Source organism: Rhinatrema bivittatum, chromosome 4 (genome assembly GCF_901001135.1).
Source record: "Rhinatrema bivittatum chromosome 4, aRhiBiv1.1, whole genome shotgun sequence".
NCBI classification, from domain to species: Eukaryota; Metazoa; Chordata; class Amphibia; order Gymnophiona; family Rhinatrematidae; genus Rhinatrema; species Rhinatrema bivittatum.
Genome location: NC_042618.1, coordinates 287,213,295 through 287,231,655, shown reverse-complemented (window position 1 = coordinate 287,231,655; position 18,361 = coordinate 287,213,295). Strand labels below are relative to the sequence as shown.

At 45.9% G+C, this 18,361-nt stretch overlaps 1 protein-coding gene across 1 annotated transcript in view; it reads left to right on the top strand.

The window, feature by feature from the left end:
* The window catches only part of ITPR2 (inositol 1,4,5-trisphosphate receptor type 2), a 1,380,003-nt gene that overhangs the window by 459,934 nt on the left and 901,708 nt on the right, over window positions 1-18,361 (top strand). Inside the window, 2 exon segments of the mRNA XM_029597493.1 lie at window positions 1,291-1,435; window positions 12,104-12,254. Coding sequence (XP_029453353.1) covers window positions 1,291-1,435; window positions 12,104-12,254 — 296 coding nt within the window.

Below are 18,361 nucleotides of genomic sequence, written 5' to 3'. Positions count from 1 at the left end.
GAAGCCCATAGATGGCAATTTTAAAATGAGTGCGTGTGCGCTCATACACGTGCGTATCAGCGCAGAAGTTGAAGATAAGCTGGAATTTTTAATTGTGTGCACACTTGTGCGCATATGTTTTAAAATACACCAGTCATGCATAAGTATGCTCCTAATTTTAAGAGGTTATTCAAGGGCAGCTAGTACGTATCTTCCATAGGACTTTGTCGACTTTTAGTGTATATGTAAATTGATTTTAAAACATGCTTGCGTGAGTCACCCAGTTTTCCAATTAGAGCTCCAGTTTGTCCAGTTAATATCAAGGTTTTTCAAACCCTCCGGTTCTTCATCCTGTTCACCACCCAGTTGACTCAGACCTCTCACCCTATCCTATAAACCGTAAAACTCGAGATCTATAGACTTGCTCCTCGTTAGGAGTAGCAGTAAAGTTACATGGATATTTCGAGTATGTGCGCTGCAGTTTTCATTTTTAAAATATGGAATTACGCACATAAGTGTTATATTGCTCATGTATTCCACTAGCAAAAGGCTCTTAGAAAATATTCATTCAAAGTACCAGTATCTACTGTGTTGTTTAGATTTGAGTTGACAATATGAAATATGGAACTTTATTTTGAGCTTGTGGTTTCCTCCACATCTGAGTCTCTAGCTCTGTTGAAAATTGCTCACAGCCATTCATAACATGGTGGGGTCTCAAGCTGAGGCACCATGGACCTTCATTGGTGGTTTTTCTCAAATTAGGCCTCACCCTCTTCCCTCTCTAACACTGCCATTACAGTGACAGTCCTTACTAGGGAGTTACAAACCTCAGCTACCTTTTAGAACGCAGTACCTATACATCTCGAAACCTACCCATAGATGATGCTATTGTGCAGTGCTGAAATTCCCTCATCCCTAGAAAATTGTAAGAAGATAAGAAATGCCCTACTGGGTCAGATCAATAGTCTTTCAAGGCCAGTATCCTGTCTTTGACAGTGGCCATTCTGGGCCTCTTGGAAGAGATACCCAAAATATTCTAATGGATCTTTAATCTAGAAAGTGAATTAATGTCTATAAAAGTTCCTTACCTTCAGAGATTATAGCTGTTATAATTTAAAATCTGTTTCTGTTCTTATTTTTAAAGGCAATTGAACCTAATATTCCAAACAGTTAAGCCAGCAAAATGTGGCATTTTTAGGGGACTAAAACTGTATGTGTTATATGAGATACCAGTTTCTTAAGTAAGGTCATTCATCTTGACATATGTAAGACGCTTTTTCACATTGCTCAGTCACTTACTTTTCTTGGCAGGTATGATTCCTTTACAGACTCCTCAAGAGATGATATGAAAAGAAAATTTGCCTTGACAATGGAATTTGTAGAGGAGTACTTAAAAGAAGTTGTAAACCAGCCATTTCCTTTTGGGGACACTGAAAAAAACAAACTTACATTCGAGGTAGGTTTTAGGGATTTTTTTTCACAGTTTATTGCAATCTTTTGATTGAAAAAAAGAAATATACTTACATAATGCCTGTGACATTAAGTGCATTTAAGAAGGACTTCAAAATGGAATATAATTTAACAGAGTAACATAGTAGATGATGGCAGAAAAAAAGGCCAATTGGCCCATGTAGTTGGCACTGTTATTCCTGTTCACATTACAAGGATGTATCCCAAATAACTGGACTGTTTGTAGGATATCACTTCATATCCAAATCAGTATTTTGTTATTCATTAGTTCTCTATAATTCCTAGGTAGATTAACATTTAAAAGCCCATACTTATTCTACTACACTGCCCATACCCCATGTTTTATCTACAAAATCTGCAGCAATCTAAAATATCTAGTGAGGCTGTTGCTCAAACGTCTGGCCTCTTAGGTCCTCGTGGACTACTAGACAGTACTTGGCCTTCTCTAATCTGCTGACACTGACCTGGTTGGTTTTTGGGCAGTCATAGCCTACTGGTAGCAATCTGGCTATCCCATTACCTTATAGTAGTGCTTCTTTTCAGTATCAGTCGGCCCATTTAGTCTGCTTAATTCTATCTCTGGTGCAATGCCAGAGACTCCAGTCAATCTCTGGCTTTCCATGCCACCGAGGATCATCTGTACTTATCTCAGGTATAACAGCACGATCAGTCTTAGGCTTTAGTAAGGCTGGAAGACAGAACACTCTGGACTCCAGCTTGTTCTTCATAGAGCAGTGCTTATTTACAGTGCAGGAAAAGTAATAACATAAACAGTTTGCTTACCTCAGCAGCACAATTTAATGTTACAGTACTCACTGTTAGAAAAGATTTGTAGCAAGAGGTACCTTCTCCTCACAAAGTAAAAATTAAACACATAGGATAGAAATGTTGAAGGAACTGCTTTCTCCTTACCCCCAGTGCTTCCACTTCCCAACTGGGCCCAGACTTTTATCCCTATGCTTAGGAAAATGCCTTAGAAGCAGATTTCCCTTCTGAGCTGTCTTAAGGAAGACCAGGCTAAATGCCTGGTCCTGCTCTTTTAAAGGGTATCTAACATACTCTCTTTTTCATACCCTCCCTCTCAGCTTGACTTTGTTAGTTTGAGAATCTACTCTTATCCTCTCCTGCTCTTCTTGGGGAATTAGTTAAGGTTTCCTGGAATGCCAAGGGTACACTCTGACTCCCGTCACCATATGTAAAGATAGTGAGATGCCAAACATGCAACCCTCCAGTCAAGCATGCCACTTTTCCCCTTGCATTTAAGAGGAATAACAATCTGTATAAGGAACAATGTCCCATACAAGTCCCACAGAGGATCCAAGTTCCAGTCCGCTCTCTCCACATTGTGGAATTGCTTGCTACCCTCAGCTCTTTATTTTCCTCAAGAATAAACTCCGGACCTTCCCCAGGAGAGAACGCTAGCAAAGTCTCTTCTTCATAATTGAGTAATTATTTATTTATTTATTTATTTATTTATTTATTTATTTATATATATTCTTTTATATACCGAAGTATAGCAGAGTGCCTTCACCCCGGTTTACAGTGAAACAACTTCATACAGAGAACAAGTTATTTGTAAAGCAATTACAGAAAATATAAATATAACATCTTGGCAAAAAGCAGAGTAGAACAAGCTAGCAGGAGACAAATTATAGCTTAAATTAGAAAATACTTATTCAAGAGAGAAGTAGAGTTCAAGGTGAAAAACTAAGATTCATCATATCAGTCTGTGAATGATTGTCTAAACAACCAAGTTTTTAGTTCTTTTTTGAAGGTTTTGGAATCTCTGATAGAGCTTAGGTAGCCTGGGATAGAGTTCTATATTATCGGACCTGCTATCGAGAAGGCTCTATCTCTAGTAGCAGATAGTTTCACAGATGACAGGGGGGGAATGATTAGATGTAGTTTGTCAGAAGATCTTGAAGCACGGTGTGATTTGTGAATTGCGATCATGTTGTCCAGAGAGGAATTGTTGTCTTTGTAAATTTCGTTATGAAGAATGGTTAAGGACTTGTATTTAATTCTTTGTGAAATAGGTAGCCAATGAAGGTTTTTTAGGGTTGGAGAGATGTGATCAAACTTCCTTTTGCCAGTGAGCACTCGTGCAGCGGCATTTTGCAGTAATTGTAGTGGTTTTAGAGTAGATTTAGGTAGCCCTAAGAAAATTGCGTTACAATAATCCAGGCTTGAGAAAATGAGGGTTTGAAGAATTGTTCTGAAGTCATTCGGATACAATAGAGGTTTGAGGTGTTTGAGAATCTGGAGTTTATGAAAGCTTTCTCTTGTTTTTATAGCTATACAATTCTTGAGGCTCAGATCATTATCTATCCAGATGCCAAGATCCTTTATTGGATTCTTCATTTGAATATTGGCGTTATCAATTTGAATGTAGGGTATTTGTGAGGGTTGAACTAAGAAGTTTCTTTTTATTAGGATCCATTCGTTTTTATTCATATCTTTTTTTTTCCCATTTTATTTTTATGGTTTTATTCATATTTAAGCATAGTTTTAGTTGGTTGAGAAAAATTTGGATTGATTTGAGGTATTTCACTGTTAGGCATATGGCTTCTTCAATAGTAGATGTTATAGGGATTAGTATATAATCCCTATAACATCTACTATAACATCTACTAGTATATAATTTATTTATAAATAAATAAATAAATAATTACTCAATTCCAACACCGCTCTTACCTCCGCCGGGCCCGGGCTCGACCATGCGGCTCTCTGCTCTGTCTTCTGGCCGTCCTGCCCGCCGAGAAGGTCCGCCCCAACCGTGCTGCCAGCCAATCACCCGCGGCCCTGAGGCCCCTTAAAGGAGCCTGCAGCTCTGGGGAACCCCCTCTACTATCTTCCGTGGCGATCGGTGAGCGTCCCGAACGAAGGCCTGCGCAGTCGGCGCCCAGACCCATTGGGGTAAGGCCTCCAACACCGCTCTTACCTCCTCCGGGCCCGGGCTTGACCACGCAGCTCTCTGCTCTGTCTTCCGGCCGTCCTGCCCGCCGAGAAGGTCCGCCCCCACCGTGCTGCCAGCCAATCACCCGCGGCCCTGAGGCCCCTTAAAGGAACCTTCATCTCCGGCGCCGAGCGTCGCACGCCGAAGGAGCGCGACAAAGGGGCCCACCCCTTTGTGCGCCCCTTCGGGCAGCCCCTTCGGACCGCCCTGAAGGACCCCGAGGACCCCTGAGGCACCAACCGGGCCCGTTCGCCGAACAGCTGACCTCGGCCAGAAGTAAAGCTTGCCTGCCTGCCAGCCCTCAGCCAAGACCCACCTGGATCCTGGAACCTTGGAGTGAGTAGGCATCACCTCTTAGAACTTATCTCCTCCTCCACAGGAGTTCCGCCATCCCGCCCCCAGCCATCGGACTACTCCCCCCCTCGCCACACTAGCAAACCTAACTCCTCTAATCGCATTGCTTGACTAGTACTGTACTTACTGCGCTGTATAACTTGATAGTACAACCTGTGCCCCATAGCACTGTATAATCTGCACTACTTATCTAGCATATATCACCCTTAACATACCCTTAACACATCTCCTAATTCATTCAACCTGCACCTTATCTCCTCATCATATATCCTAAACTGTACTATCTGCATTGTCCATTCTGCATGATGTATTACTTGCACTGTTTAATCCACATTGTGTAATCTGCATTATCCGCATTGTCTATATTGCATTAATCTGTTTTGCTGGTATTCCACCTGTACCATCTGCACCTTCCACACTGTTTATTCCACATTGTCTAAACTGCATCAAGTTGCTTTATTTAATCTGTACTGTTCAATCTGCACTGTGCTCTCTCCCTCAGCTCGACACACTGAAACCCTAATCCCCGTTCTGTGCTCGCCTACTCCTACTCGCCTACTCCTACCCTGCTTCCTTCTTGCCTACCCCTCTCTCTCTCCTTCACCCCCTTCCTTCTTCAACCACAATGACCACACAACACATCCGCCGCATTCACCTCCCCCACAACAGACGCCCCCACCTCCTCCCCCTCCGACCACCCCCCTCCTACAAGTCCCTCCTTCCTATCCTCTCGACCCCCCTCAACCAATTTCTAGGACTTACTACCCTCTCTATCATCTTGTTCAATGCCCAATCACTCTCTAAAAAAACCCCCATTCTAAATGACCTCCTCACTGATGCCAACCCAGACGTCTGTGCTATCACGGAAACCTGGCTCAAAGAAACTGACATAGTCCTCTTGAACCAGCTACCGACTCACTCTTACGAAATCCTATCCATTCCAAGACTTAAAAAAAAAGGAGGTGGCATCCTCCTAGCCTTCAAGAAGCACCTCAATCTCAAACTCACCCACTCCACCTCACCCACCAAACTAGAAATTGGCCTCTTTAAGTCTCCCGCGCTACAGATTTGTCTTATCTATGCTCCCCCTGGCTCCATTGAACGAGACCCCTCCCCCTTAATCGAATTCATATCCGCCAACATCAACACTGAAATTCCTTCCATCATTCTAGGAGATTTCAATCTCCATGTTGATGCCACCCCCCCCTACTCCCTCTTGTGAGACTTTCCTCACGGCACTCCAAGCAATAGGCCTCAGACAAATTGTTGCCTCCCCCACCCACCAAGCCGGACACTCCCTTGACCTCATATTCATCAACCATTGCTTCCTACCTTCCCACCCCCCCCACCTGCTCCCCGGTACCCTGGTCGGACCACTTCCTCATAGAAGTCTTGCTTACCCATAACTTCCCCACTACCCCTACCCCCACAAACAATACCACCATTACCTTTAGAAAACCCTGCTCAGGAGATGAACTAGCTCTTGCTATCTCCAACGCCTCTACTAACCTTGACTGCTCCACTCCAGAAACTGCCATCACATCCTGGTTCAGCACAACCCTTGAAATCGCTGACAAACTATGTCCCATCTCCAGACGTAACCTACCCCAATCCACAAAAAACCATCAACCTTGGTACACGACTGAATTAAGATCCTTAAAACATACCCTTAGGCAGCGAGAGAGAATCTGGCGTAAAGCCCCCTCACCCCAACTCGCCTCAAGCTACAAATCCGTCCTTCACCATTATAGAATAACCACCCTCAAAACTAAACGAGATTTCTATGCCTCCAAGATCCACCAGTACATGTACAACCCGAAAGCCCTCTTCAACTATGTTGCCAACCTCACCAAGTCCTCCCAGCCCGCTATCCCTGAAAATGAAGCCACCGCTAAGAGCGAGGAAATCGCCCAATATTTCCTCGCAAAAATCACTAACATCCTCTGCAGATTTCAACTCCCAGCTCCTTCAACCCCCCTTTCCTCCCCCCTCCAACCTTCCCCCACTACACCTACTCTCCAAACCCTCGAACTGACTTCCTCTAAAGAAGTGGAATCTATCCTCAGAAAACTCAAACCCGCATCCCACCCTTCTGACACCATCCCCACAAAATCCCTTCTCTCCATCCCAAACTCTATCTCCAAACCCATTGCAGACATTATAAACTCCTCCCTCTCTTCAGGCTCTATCCCAGATGCCCTCAAACAAGCAATTGTTAAGCCCCTTCTAAAAAAACCAGCATTAGACCCCAAAGACCCTGCCAACTTTCGCCCTATCTCTAACCTGCCCTTCCTCTCCAAAATTATGGAAAAGATTGTGAACATCCAACTTACAGAATATCTAGAAAACAATAATATACTACACCCAGCCCAATTCGGCTTCCGTAAGTACTTCAACACCGAAACACTCCTGCTCTCGCTCACTGACCACCTGCTCATAGGCATGGACCAAGGCAACTGCTACCTCCTCGCCCTCCTCGACATCTCAGCTGCCTTTGACACCATCAATCACAACCTCCTCATCAACCGTTTGACCGAAATAGGCATCTCAGGCCTAGCCCTGCTATGGTTTAAATCCTGTTTATCTAACAGGAAGTTCTCTGTCAAGATAGGAAACGCCAATTCCACACTCTACCCCCTGGCCCAGGGTGTTCCCCAAGGCTCCTCCCTCTCCTCTACCCTTTTCAATATCTATCTCACACCTTTATGCCAGCTCCTCACAGACCTCGGCCTCAAATTCTACCTCTATGCAGATGACGTGCAAATCATCATTCCCATCCACAACTCTCTCTCAGACGCCCTTACATACTGGAGCACATGTCTTGCCAATATAAACGATTTCCTCACCAACATCCACCTCGCCCTAAACTCCGCTAAAACTGAGCTGCTCCTCATCTCTCCCCACCTCCCCCCCAAACCCCTGATCTCTAATGACCCAGCCTTCAATACTATAAAGTCCCAACCTATAGTAAGAGACCTTGGGGTAATTCTTGATCAACAACTCAATCTAAAAAAACAGATCAACTCCATCCTCAAAGAAGGTTTCTTCAAGCTCAGTATCCTGAAGAAGCTCAGACCCCTCCTCGACTATCATGATTTCCGTACAGTCGTCCAAGCTACCCTTTCCTCTAAGCTTGACTACTGTAATGCCCTCCTCCTCGGTCTACCCTCCTCCACTACCAAACCCTTACAATTGTTCCAAAATGCCATCGCGAGGGTTATCACCAACTCTCGTAAAGCCGATCACATCACCCCCATACTCAAAGAGCTCCACTGGCTCCCCATTGCATCCCGTATTCTCTTCAAAGTCTTAACTATATTACACAAATCTATCCACACTCACAACTCTAACTGGCTTGATGAACCCCTCTGTCCCAAACTCTCTGAACGACCCATTCGTTCTGCCAACAAAGGTACCCTTGCCATTCCCCCTTTGAAAAAAGCCCACCTCTCCTCTACCAGGGATCGCGGGTCCCTGGTAGAGGAGAGGCGGGTCCCAGACAATGGAACGCCCTCCCTACCACGCTCAGGCTCGAGCCATGTTACTCCAAGTTCAGAAAAAAACTTAAAACATGGCTCTTCCAACAAGCCTACCCAGTCTAACTTTCACCCCCCCCTCCCCCCTGCCCTCACCTCCACTGAACCTTTTGTATATTGACTCCTGTAAGTAACCCTATTAAGCATTTATATTAGACCTGTATATAGACCTGTATATAGCCTGTTACAGTTTTACTGCTTCAATTTCTTCGCCCTCTGCTCTATGTATATTCCTCCCTGTTCCCCCTCCCCGTTGATTGTAATTTCAGCCTTTCAGTTACAATGTGAACCGGTATGATGTATGCTTACTAATGCCGGTATATAAAAAGTTTTAAATAAATAAATATAGGGATTAGTAGTTGGATGTCGTCGGCATAGAGAAAGAATGTGATGCCTAGGTTAGAAATGAAGTGACAGAGTGGTATATTAAAAAGGGTGGCAGACAGGGCAGATCCTTGCGGCACTCCAGTTTCAAGTGGGTAGGGATCAGATGAGAAGTTATTAAAGGTGACTTTGAAAAACCTGTCTTTTAGAAATGATGTGAACCAACCAAGGGTGTTTCCAGCTAGGCCTATGTTGGCAAGGCTTGATATTAGTAGATTATGGTCTACTGTATCAAAGGCAGCAGATAGATCAAGCAGAATTAATAGGTGATTCAGTTTGTTATCAAAGCCTCTTGTTAATTTGTTAGTTAAATTTATCCAAAGGGTTTCAGTGCTGCGGTTCTTTCTGAATCCATGTTGAGTGGGGTGAAGTATGTTGTTGTTTTCAAGGTGCTCATTTAGTTGAAAAAGAGCAGTTTTCTCAATCAGTTTGGCTAGTAAAGGAAGGTTGGAAATTGGACGATAGTTATTTAGATCATTGGGATCTAGGTTCTTTTTCTTTGGGATAGGAGTAATAGTTGCAGTTTTCAGGTTGGTTGGGAGGAAGCCTTCTTCGAGTGACTTGTTTATAATTGCGGCTAACGTAGGAGCAATAATATGTGATATTTCCTTTAGAATTCGAGTGGGAATAGTATCGAGCTCATGTCGAGCTGGGTTTATTTTTTGAAGCATCTTTTCTAGCTCAATGGTGGAAATTGGTTCGAATTTTGACCAGGAAGTTGATGATGATGTAGTGTGAGGTATTTTAAAAGGAGTGTTGTTAAAAGATTTTGTGATTTTGTCAATTTTGTTTTTAAAGAACTTTGCAAGGTATTGACTCAGATTATTAGTATTGGAGGTTGGTTTGCCTATGTAGCTGCTTTCTATTAGGTTCTTTACGATGTTGAATAGGGAATTTGATTTATTTGTGGCGTTTTTGATCTTTAGACTATAGTAATTACGTTTGGCACTTAGGATTGCTTTCTTGTATTCTGCGAGTTTTGAGCGATATCTTTGAATGGTTACTTGGCATTTGGATTTGCGCCATTCTTTTTCCAACTTTCTGAGGTTAGATTTCAAATTTAGAAAGTTCAGAGTTAAACCAGGGATTGTTTTTTGCTCTCTTGTGTTTTATAATTTTTGTTTTCTCTGGATTTATGTTATTTGCAGTTTGTTTTGTGAGATGAAACCAGGACTGTGTAGCATTATGGATATTGGATAAGTCTAGGTTTGTGAGTTGTTTACCTAATTCTTGTTTGAGGGAGTTGAGTTGGAAGGGGGGGGGTCTGTATTTGAAAGATAGTGGTGTGTTGTATTCATAAATTTTGTTTATGTATTATTAATTATGTATTAAGGTGGGCCTCCAGAGTTCCTAAATCTGGGGAACTGCTTTCTAGGACAGCTTGACCTAAGACTGCTGGAGTGTTCCTCCTTCAAGACAGCCTGTCCAGCTAATGGATTCAGTGAGACCCATATGGCCAAATCCTTCGGCTGGTCCTCATCAAGGCACGCTACATTCACTATAGGTTCACAATCATTGTAGATTTGCTTAATTGGCTCCCTCCAAATTAGTGATTTTGTAGTCCCAGAGTCAACTAGGGTTATGTATGGACTCCCTTCTTGGGTTCAGCTGCTACCTTTTCTGTAACCTCCTCAGTTGCAGGCCTGTAATGCCCTGCATTCATGCTTTCATCCTCATTTTCCAGGACTCTACCCATCTCATAACCACTGTCAGCTACGCTATTGTCTTCACCTGTGCTGGTGTGATTGTAGAAGTTATTTTCAGTAGTGGTGGCTCTGGCAGAACCCACATTTTAGTCTTGCATACCACAGATTTCCCATTCCTGAGTGGTAGGCTGACACAACTGACACATACTGCTGCTGCTCCTCCTCGATTTCAGACTTCCCAAAGTCCTCTCCCTGTCTTGGGACTCAGAGGGAATGCCAAATTTGAATATCTTGCACAATTCCCTGCTGGATCTTGCAGGTCTGTCTCAGTATTTGCAACTGCTATTGCAGGACTCACTGGTGGGCCTAAAAACCCTGACTCATCATTTGCAGCCGCTGTTGCTTTTGTCCCTTTACAAGGACTTGGAGTAAAGCTTCCATATTAGCTTATTGCCACTTTCAAAAGTACAGAAACTCTCACTTGACTCAGGAAGTAAAAAAGAAACAAACCAAAAAACCCTAGCCTGTTTTGCTTCGACTGACTTTAAGTCTCTGTCTGTTCAGATGGAGCTAGCCCCCTTAGCCTGTGGTATATACCAAATGCTGCTGCAGCTAGGTCCCAGGGAGACATTTTTTTTCATCTTTTTTTTTTTCTATCTTGATTTTCTGCTCTGTGCAGACACTTAGAACTGACTTCCCACTGCTGCCACATATTTAGTACAGCAGGAATAGTCTTCAGTTTTAGTAGGATGGAGGATAGAACACTCTGGACTCAAGCCTTTTATTCATGTAGCAATGCTTATTTACAGTGCAGGAAAAGTAATAAGATAAGCAATCTGCACAATTCAAAGTTACAGCTTTCACGGTTAGGACAAACTTGTAGTGGGAGCTGCCTTTTCCTCACAAAGTAAAAGAGAAACATGCAGTTAGGAAGAAATGATGATGTGACTGCCTTCTCCTTATTCTCACAAGAAGGCTAGAAATGTTGAAGGATCGCCGCCTTCTTATCCCCGGGGCCACCAGTTCCCAGCTGGGCCCAGACTCTTATCCCTAGAATCAGACTTCCCTTTCTGAGCTGTTTTAAGGTAGACCATGCTAAATGCATGATCCTGCTGTTTTAAGGGCTGTCTAAAATACACTGCTTTACACCATGCTTTTTTGAACCGTGTTACCATTTTTGTCTCCACCACCTCTGTAAGTCTATTCAGTGCACCCATTACGCCTTTCATGAAGAAATATTTGCTAACGTTGCTCTTGAATCTACCTTCCTGGAGCTGATATTATGACCTTTTGTTGTGAAACTTTCTTTTCTTTGCTAAAGGTATACTTCTTGTGCCTAATTTATATGTTTTAAGTATTTGAATGTCTCTATCATACTTCCTGTCTCTCCTCTTCTCTGTAGGGATAATTATTTAAGTTCTTAAGTCTCATCTCAATATGGCTTTTGGTATAGACCCCCTCATTATTTGATAGCTTCTTTCTGGTCTACCTCCAGAACTGATCTTGCTAACGACATGTACAGATTATTAGTATCTATTTATGAAACGGATTATGCTTCTCCAAATGCACTTTACTATCCCTCTGGCTGTGTTTGCAAAATAAAAATAAAACAAAGAAATAGACTAAATCATATTCTTCTTTTTCACTTTTGCTATTTTAGAACTTGCTAGTTTTGTAATATGAAATTTTCAAGATTATTTTAAAATGAAGGATAAATGTGCTTTGAGATCCATACTAGTTTTTAAGGTTATATTTTTTTCTGTTTCTTATCCCTCCAGGTTGTACATTTGGCTCGAAATCTCATTTACTTTGGATTTTATAGTTTTACTGAGCTGCTTAGATTGACCAGAACACTACTGGCTATCTTGGATATTGTTCAGAGTCCAATTTCAACATACATTGAAAGAATAAGCAAATTTCATGATGGAGGTAAAACAAAACCCTTTGTAGATATGGATAATCTTTTTATATAAAAGGATTTAATTTTTAAATTTTGCTTCCAAGTTGCGTGTCAATTTTTTATTTTGTAAGCAATTTCATGGATTCCATAGAAAGACATCTCAAGCCAAAATATAGTTCAGTAGAAAAGTCTGAGAGGACCTAATCAGGCTTCCACTCGTTTAACAGTGCTAATCCCCAATGAGACTATTAGTATACCTTTGGCAGGGGGGATGGGGAGACCGTTGCTGTGTAGGCTCATTGTTCTGATTTTGTACTTTTGGGGAGTCATGGCTGCCTTGAGTAGCGACCCTGGGTTGAGCTGGGGGTCAACACTGACCCCCCCCACTCAACTTCCACTTTCCTAGCGTATAGCAGATGGACTCAGGACCAATAGGTATAGTGTACTGATAGCAGTTGGAGACGGATCAGATTTCAATCTGACGTCAGACCCTAGTACATATACCCATGCAGGAAGTGCAGCTCTTTAGTATTTTCCGTCTCCATAGCAGTTAGGGACTATCTGCATGCTCTCGCAGCGTTAGAACCAATTCAAGAAGAAAACCCAAATTTGAAGACGAAACCTACCTCTGAAGACGAGCCCCGCTCTCCTGCGGTGATACCCTCGGGTCCCTCCCCCAGATGAGATTTCCCGATGTGATTTCTGTGGTCCCTTGGAGGTGAGCCTCGGTCCGGTGGCTGAATCGCGGCGAGGACCTAGCCCCCGATCCCGGGCATGGCTGAGAGGCAGCGGGTGCCCCCCTCGAGCGCGGCGGTGAAGGCTTTTTGCCCTCTACCCCCGCAGCTGGAGATCGCCCGGAACGAAACCGGGAAGCGCCAAAGACAAGGTAAGGTAGAAATCTTCAGCGCCGACTCTGGTCTCCGAGGTTCGAGGAGTCGCACAGGTCACCGGCCGGGACCAGTGCCGCCGGGTTGATCCACCCTAGCAGGGCCAGGCCCCGGTTAGATCCAAGGGTCTACCCACGTGGAAACCCTCCGAGGTAGTTGCCATATTGCCCGCGTGGTCGCTGTCACCATCTTGGCCCTATTCGCCGCTCCGCTTATAGTTTCGGGCCGGGCGCGCAAGTTTACTTAGGCGCACAAATTACATGTGCGCATAAAGTTACACGCACATATTCCTTGTGCGCATAAGTTACACGCAAGAGGGCCATGCGCTCAAGATATATGTGTGCCGCGCGCCTACCGGGCTAAGCGCATAATACGACTTGGGCGCACAGCTGCACGCACAACCCACACGCACATCTAGATGCGCAGGAGCGCCTAAAGGTTTACGCGCCGACAACCATGGCACCACTAGAAACAGAGATAAAGGCTCAAGGTCTCTGCCTAGCATGCCATATCAGAGCCACACAAAGCGAGAAGGCCAACACCCTGTGCGCTCAGTGCGAGGAAGCCCTGGGAGATCCAGCCCAGGGCCAGTCCCACTCAGGGCCAAGTAATAGCTCCTCAGTGGGTACCCCGGACCTTGCAATTCCCAGCGGGACACCCCCACAAACGGGGACCCCCAGAGACCCAATGCCCCTCAGCTTGGATCCAGCGTCTATCTCATGGGTGGAGTTCTTCAAAGGGCTACACACCTTTGTTCACATGCAAACGGAACCCCTGGCTGACCAGCCACATCCTCTGCCAGAGGACCTTTATGCCTCGGACCCCTTGAGGCCTAGACAAAAAGGGTTCCACCGCCCAGGAGCCCCACCTATGGGGACACGGACAACTCTGAAGAGGAAACAGAGCCCCTAGAAGAGGGGGAACTCCCCCTGGGGACAGAGCCTCACCGAACCATGAGATGCTCCTTCACCAAGGACGAGCTCCCTGAACTGGTCACCTACAGCCTGAAGGAGCTCGCTATTCTGGGCCCAGATGCTTCGGGGGTCCCCAAGCCGAATCCCCTACTGGAGGGCCTCCGCCAGACCTCCCGCCATTTCCCACTGTTACAAGCCGTCCAGCAGCTAATTGACCTGGAATGGAGTGCTCCAGAGTCCACATTCAAAGGGGGACGAGCTATGGCAGCCATGTACCCCCTGGACCCGGCAGCCAAAGATCTTCTCACATGCACAAGAGTTGATCCCATGGTCTGCGCGGTCTCGAAGCGCACCACTATCCCAGTGGAGGGAGGAGCAGCGCTCAAAGATGCACATGACCGGCGCCTGGAATCCATCCTTAAACAGTCTTTTGACGTAGCCACTATGTCCCTACAAATAGCGGCCTGCTGCACTGTAGTGACACATGCCTGCTTATCTCAGACCAGGAGCAACACCCCTGGAGAAGTCATGGAAGCAGCAGTGTCATTCCTTGCGGGCGCTGCTTCTGATCTGGTGCGCACGGCGGCCAGAGGAGTGTCCTTTGCAGTGGCTGCCAGGAGGCAACTCTGGCTCCGAAGCTGTTTGGCCGATACATTTTCCAAAACTCGCCTCACAAGGATGCCCTTCAAAGGATCCCTCCTGTTCGGCAGCGAGCTAGAGAAACCGGACAACAAATGGGTCGAGTCCCCATTGCCGCTCCTACCGGAGGACAGGACGAAGAGGAAACAGTGACCCTTCCCCCGGCCCGCCAGGGGCAGAAGTTCACAGCGCTTCAGTCCATACAGAAATAACTATCAAGCGCCCCGCCCTATGGGCAGGAACCAGTCCTTTCAGACCAAGCACAACAAGAGGGGAACCAGCTTGGGTCCAGGCCCCAGCCGTACCCCACAATGAGATTCAGCCGACCCGACCAAGGGAAGAAGCCATAGGGGGCAGACTAGCCCTATTCTACCACAGATGGGTCGAGATAACTTCGGACAAGTGGGTCCTAGTCATCATTCGGGATGGGTAGTATCTGGATTTTCTACAAACCCCGCCATACAAGTTCATGGAGTCCCCCTGCCACGACCTCGCCAAGAAGCTACACTAACCAGACTACTGACCCTCGAGGCCCTAACCCCAGTGCCTCCACAAGAAATAAATACTGGGCATTATTCCATTTATTTTATCGTCCCCAAGAAAGAGGGGACGTTCAGGCCCATCCTGGACCTCAAGTCGGTCAACCGCCACCTGAGTATTCCCCGCTTCCGCATGGAAACCCTACGCTCCGTAATAAGGGCATTACAACCAGGAGAGTTCTCACATCCCTGGATCTTTCGGAGGCCTACCTACACATCCCAATTCATCAGGAACACCAGCGCTATCTATGCTTCAAAATCCTGGACCGTCACTACCAGTTCCAGGCACTACCCTTCGGGTTAGCCACAGCACCCCAGACGTTCACCAAGATCATAGTGGTGGTGGCGGCAACATTGAGGAAGGAAGGAATCCTCGTACATCCTTACCTAGACGATTGGCTGATCAGGGCGAAATCCCCAGAGGAAAGCCGCCAAGCAACCAACAGAGACAAAACTCTACTGGTGAGCCTAGGATGGGTGGTCAACACAAACAAAAGTTGTCTGCAGCCCTCACAGTCTCTAGAGTACCTAGGAGTCTGATTCTACACCAAAGAAGACAAGGTCAGCCTGACTCCCACAAGGAGATCAAAACTGTGGAACCGGTTACAAAGCCTGTTGAGCGAACCTCGCCCCACAGCATGGGATTACCTACAAGTCCTCTGTCTGATGGCATCCACACTGGAAGTAGTACCATGGGCGAGAGCTCACATGAGACCCCTGCAGCGCTCACTTTTATCACGATGGAATCCGCTGTCTCAGAACTACGCCGTACGTCTATCACTTCCGGGCAGGATTCGAACCCAGCTACGGTGGTGGCTACTGGCCAGCCACCTGAGTCAGGGAACAAGACTATCCTCCCCAACCTGGACCCTGCTCTCCACAGACGCCAGCCTACGAGGATGGGGAGCTAACTGCGAGGAACTAACCGCCCAAGGGCAATGGAACGCAGAAGAGTCGAGATGGAACCTCAACCGCCTAGAAGCCCAGGCAGTCAGACTAGCCTGCCTACGCTTTGCCAACAGACTCCGAGACAAAGCGGTCAGAGTAATGTCAGACAACGCCACAACAGTGGCCTATATCAACCGGCAGGGGGCAACCAGAAGCCAACAGGTGTCTCTGGAAATAGACCCCCTAATGACGTATAATAGGGTCCCAGTAAACCTCCAACAGATCTCGGCCATCCACATCGCTGGGAAAGAGAACATCACGGTGGACTCCCTCAGCAGGGAAAGTCTAGACCCAGGAGAATGGAAGCTGTCGTCCGCCACATTCCAAATGATAGTGAACCAGTGGGGGACACCAGACATGGACCTTATGGCAAACCGGACCAATGCCCAAGTACCCAGGTACTTCAGCCACAGGTGGGAACCTCAGTCTCAGGGGATCGATGCCCTGGTACAGACCTGGCCACACGGGACCCTATTATACACTTTCCCACCATGGCCCCTGCTGGGCGCAATCATTCACAAGATACAGTGGCACAGGGGACTAGTTCTTCTGGTGGCCCTGGACTGGCTAAGAAGACCGTGGTACGCCGACATGAGAAGACTACTGGCAGGGAACCCCCTACCACTGCCTCCACACGGAGACCTGCTCCAACAAGGACCGATCCTCCACGAGGATCCAGCTCAATTCTCTCTTACGGCCTGGCCATTGAGAGGGCTTGCCTGAGAAAGAGCGGATACTCAGGGGCTGTAATCAACACCCTTCTCTGAGCACGCAAGTTCTCCATATCTCTAACGAACATAAGGATTTGGAGAGTCTTTGAAGCCTGGTGCGAAGACCATGACATCAAGCTATGCTCAACTAAAGTTCCCGTGATCCTGGAATTCTTACAGAATGGGCTACAGAAGGGGCTGTCCCTCAACTCTATCGAGGTACAGGTGGCCGCATTGTCATGCTACGGCCCCAAGAGCGGGGGCGACAGCATAGCTTCTCACCCGGACGTGTCACGTTTCCTGGGTACCTCTGTGGAATCTCATCCTGGCCCTGGATTTCCTAGCAGGAACCTCCTTTAGACCCCTCCGAGGTCTGTCCCTCGGCATTTGCAAGGGCAGTACTAAGTGTGTCACGGGCAGCCTCCCACCTGGTTCGGGAGTAGCTTTTATACACCCCATTAGTCCTGAGTCCATCTGCTACATACTAGGAAATGGAGAAATTACTTACCTTATAATTTTGTTTTCCTTAGTGTAGACAGATGGACTCAGCATCCCACCCTTGGCTACCGTTATGCATGGAATTTCGAATGATTCAAGGTAAGCCATGTTTTCATTCACGTAGGGCACCCACCCTACCGGGTGTCGATGTTTCCGGTTCAGTACACTGGTGGGTTCCAGCTATAGATGTTCCAACCAGTTCAAGTTAATCATGTTAATCAAGTTATAAAGTTTAACCAAGTTATGAAGTTATTCAAGTTAATCAAATTAGTCAGTCACACATATATCCACAATGCTTTTCGAGGAGAATACTGAAGAGCTGCACTTCCTGCAGGGGTATATGTACTAGGGGCTGACGTCAGATTGAAATCTGATCCGTCTCCAACTGCTATCAGGAGTACACTATATCCATTGGTCCTGAGTCCATCTGTCTACACTAAGGAAAACAAAATTATCAGGTAAGTAATTTCTCCAATTTTGCCACGGGACCTTTTTTTGGCTGGCTCTTTAAATGTGAGGTAGGAGCCTCAGGACCTGTGTTAGGGTCCCAGGCCTCCTGCGTCACATTTACCTTTTTTCAAATGGTGGTGGTATTTTGTCATGGCTGATTAACGTCTTGGTTCGCCATGATAAAATAGTTGCACCAAATTACCTATTTATGACCTTTTTTGCATGTTTTTGCATTATGCATGCATGAAAATTGCATACAAAGAAGGTCATTGTAATAGGGGAGGGTGCCAGGGTGGGGACATGCAAAATATCATGTGTATCACACATTAGAGCACTACCACAACTTGATGCATATCCCAGAAAGCATTTAGCCAGGTAGACTAAAGAAAGCTATTGCTATCCCTGGGAGTAACAGGATTTAGATTTACTTTGTGGGATCTGCCAGGTAATTGCTGCCTGGATTGGCCTCTCAGAGGTAGGATGCTGGGTTCAGTGGACCTTGATCTGACCCAGCATGTCAATTCATATGTTCTATGTTCTTATGCTTTGAC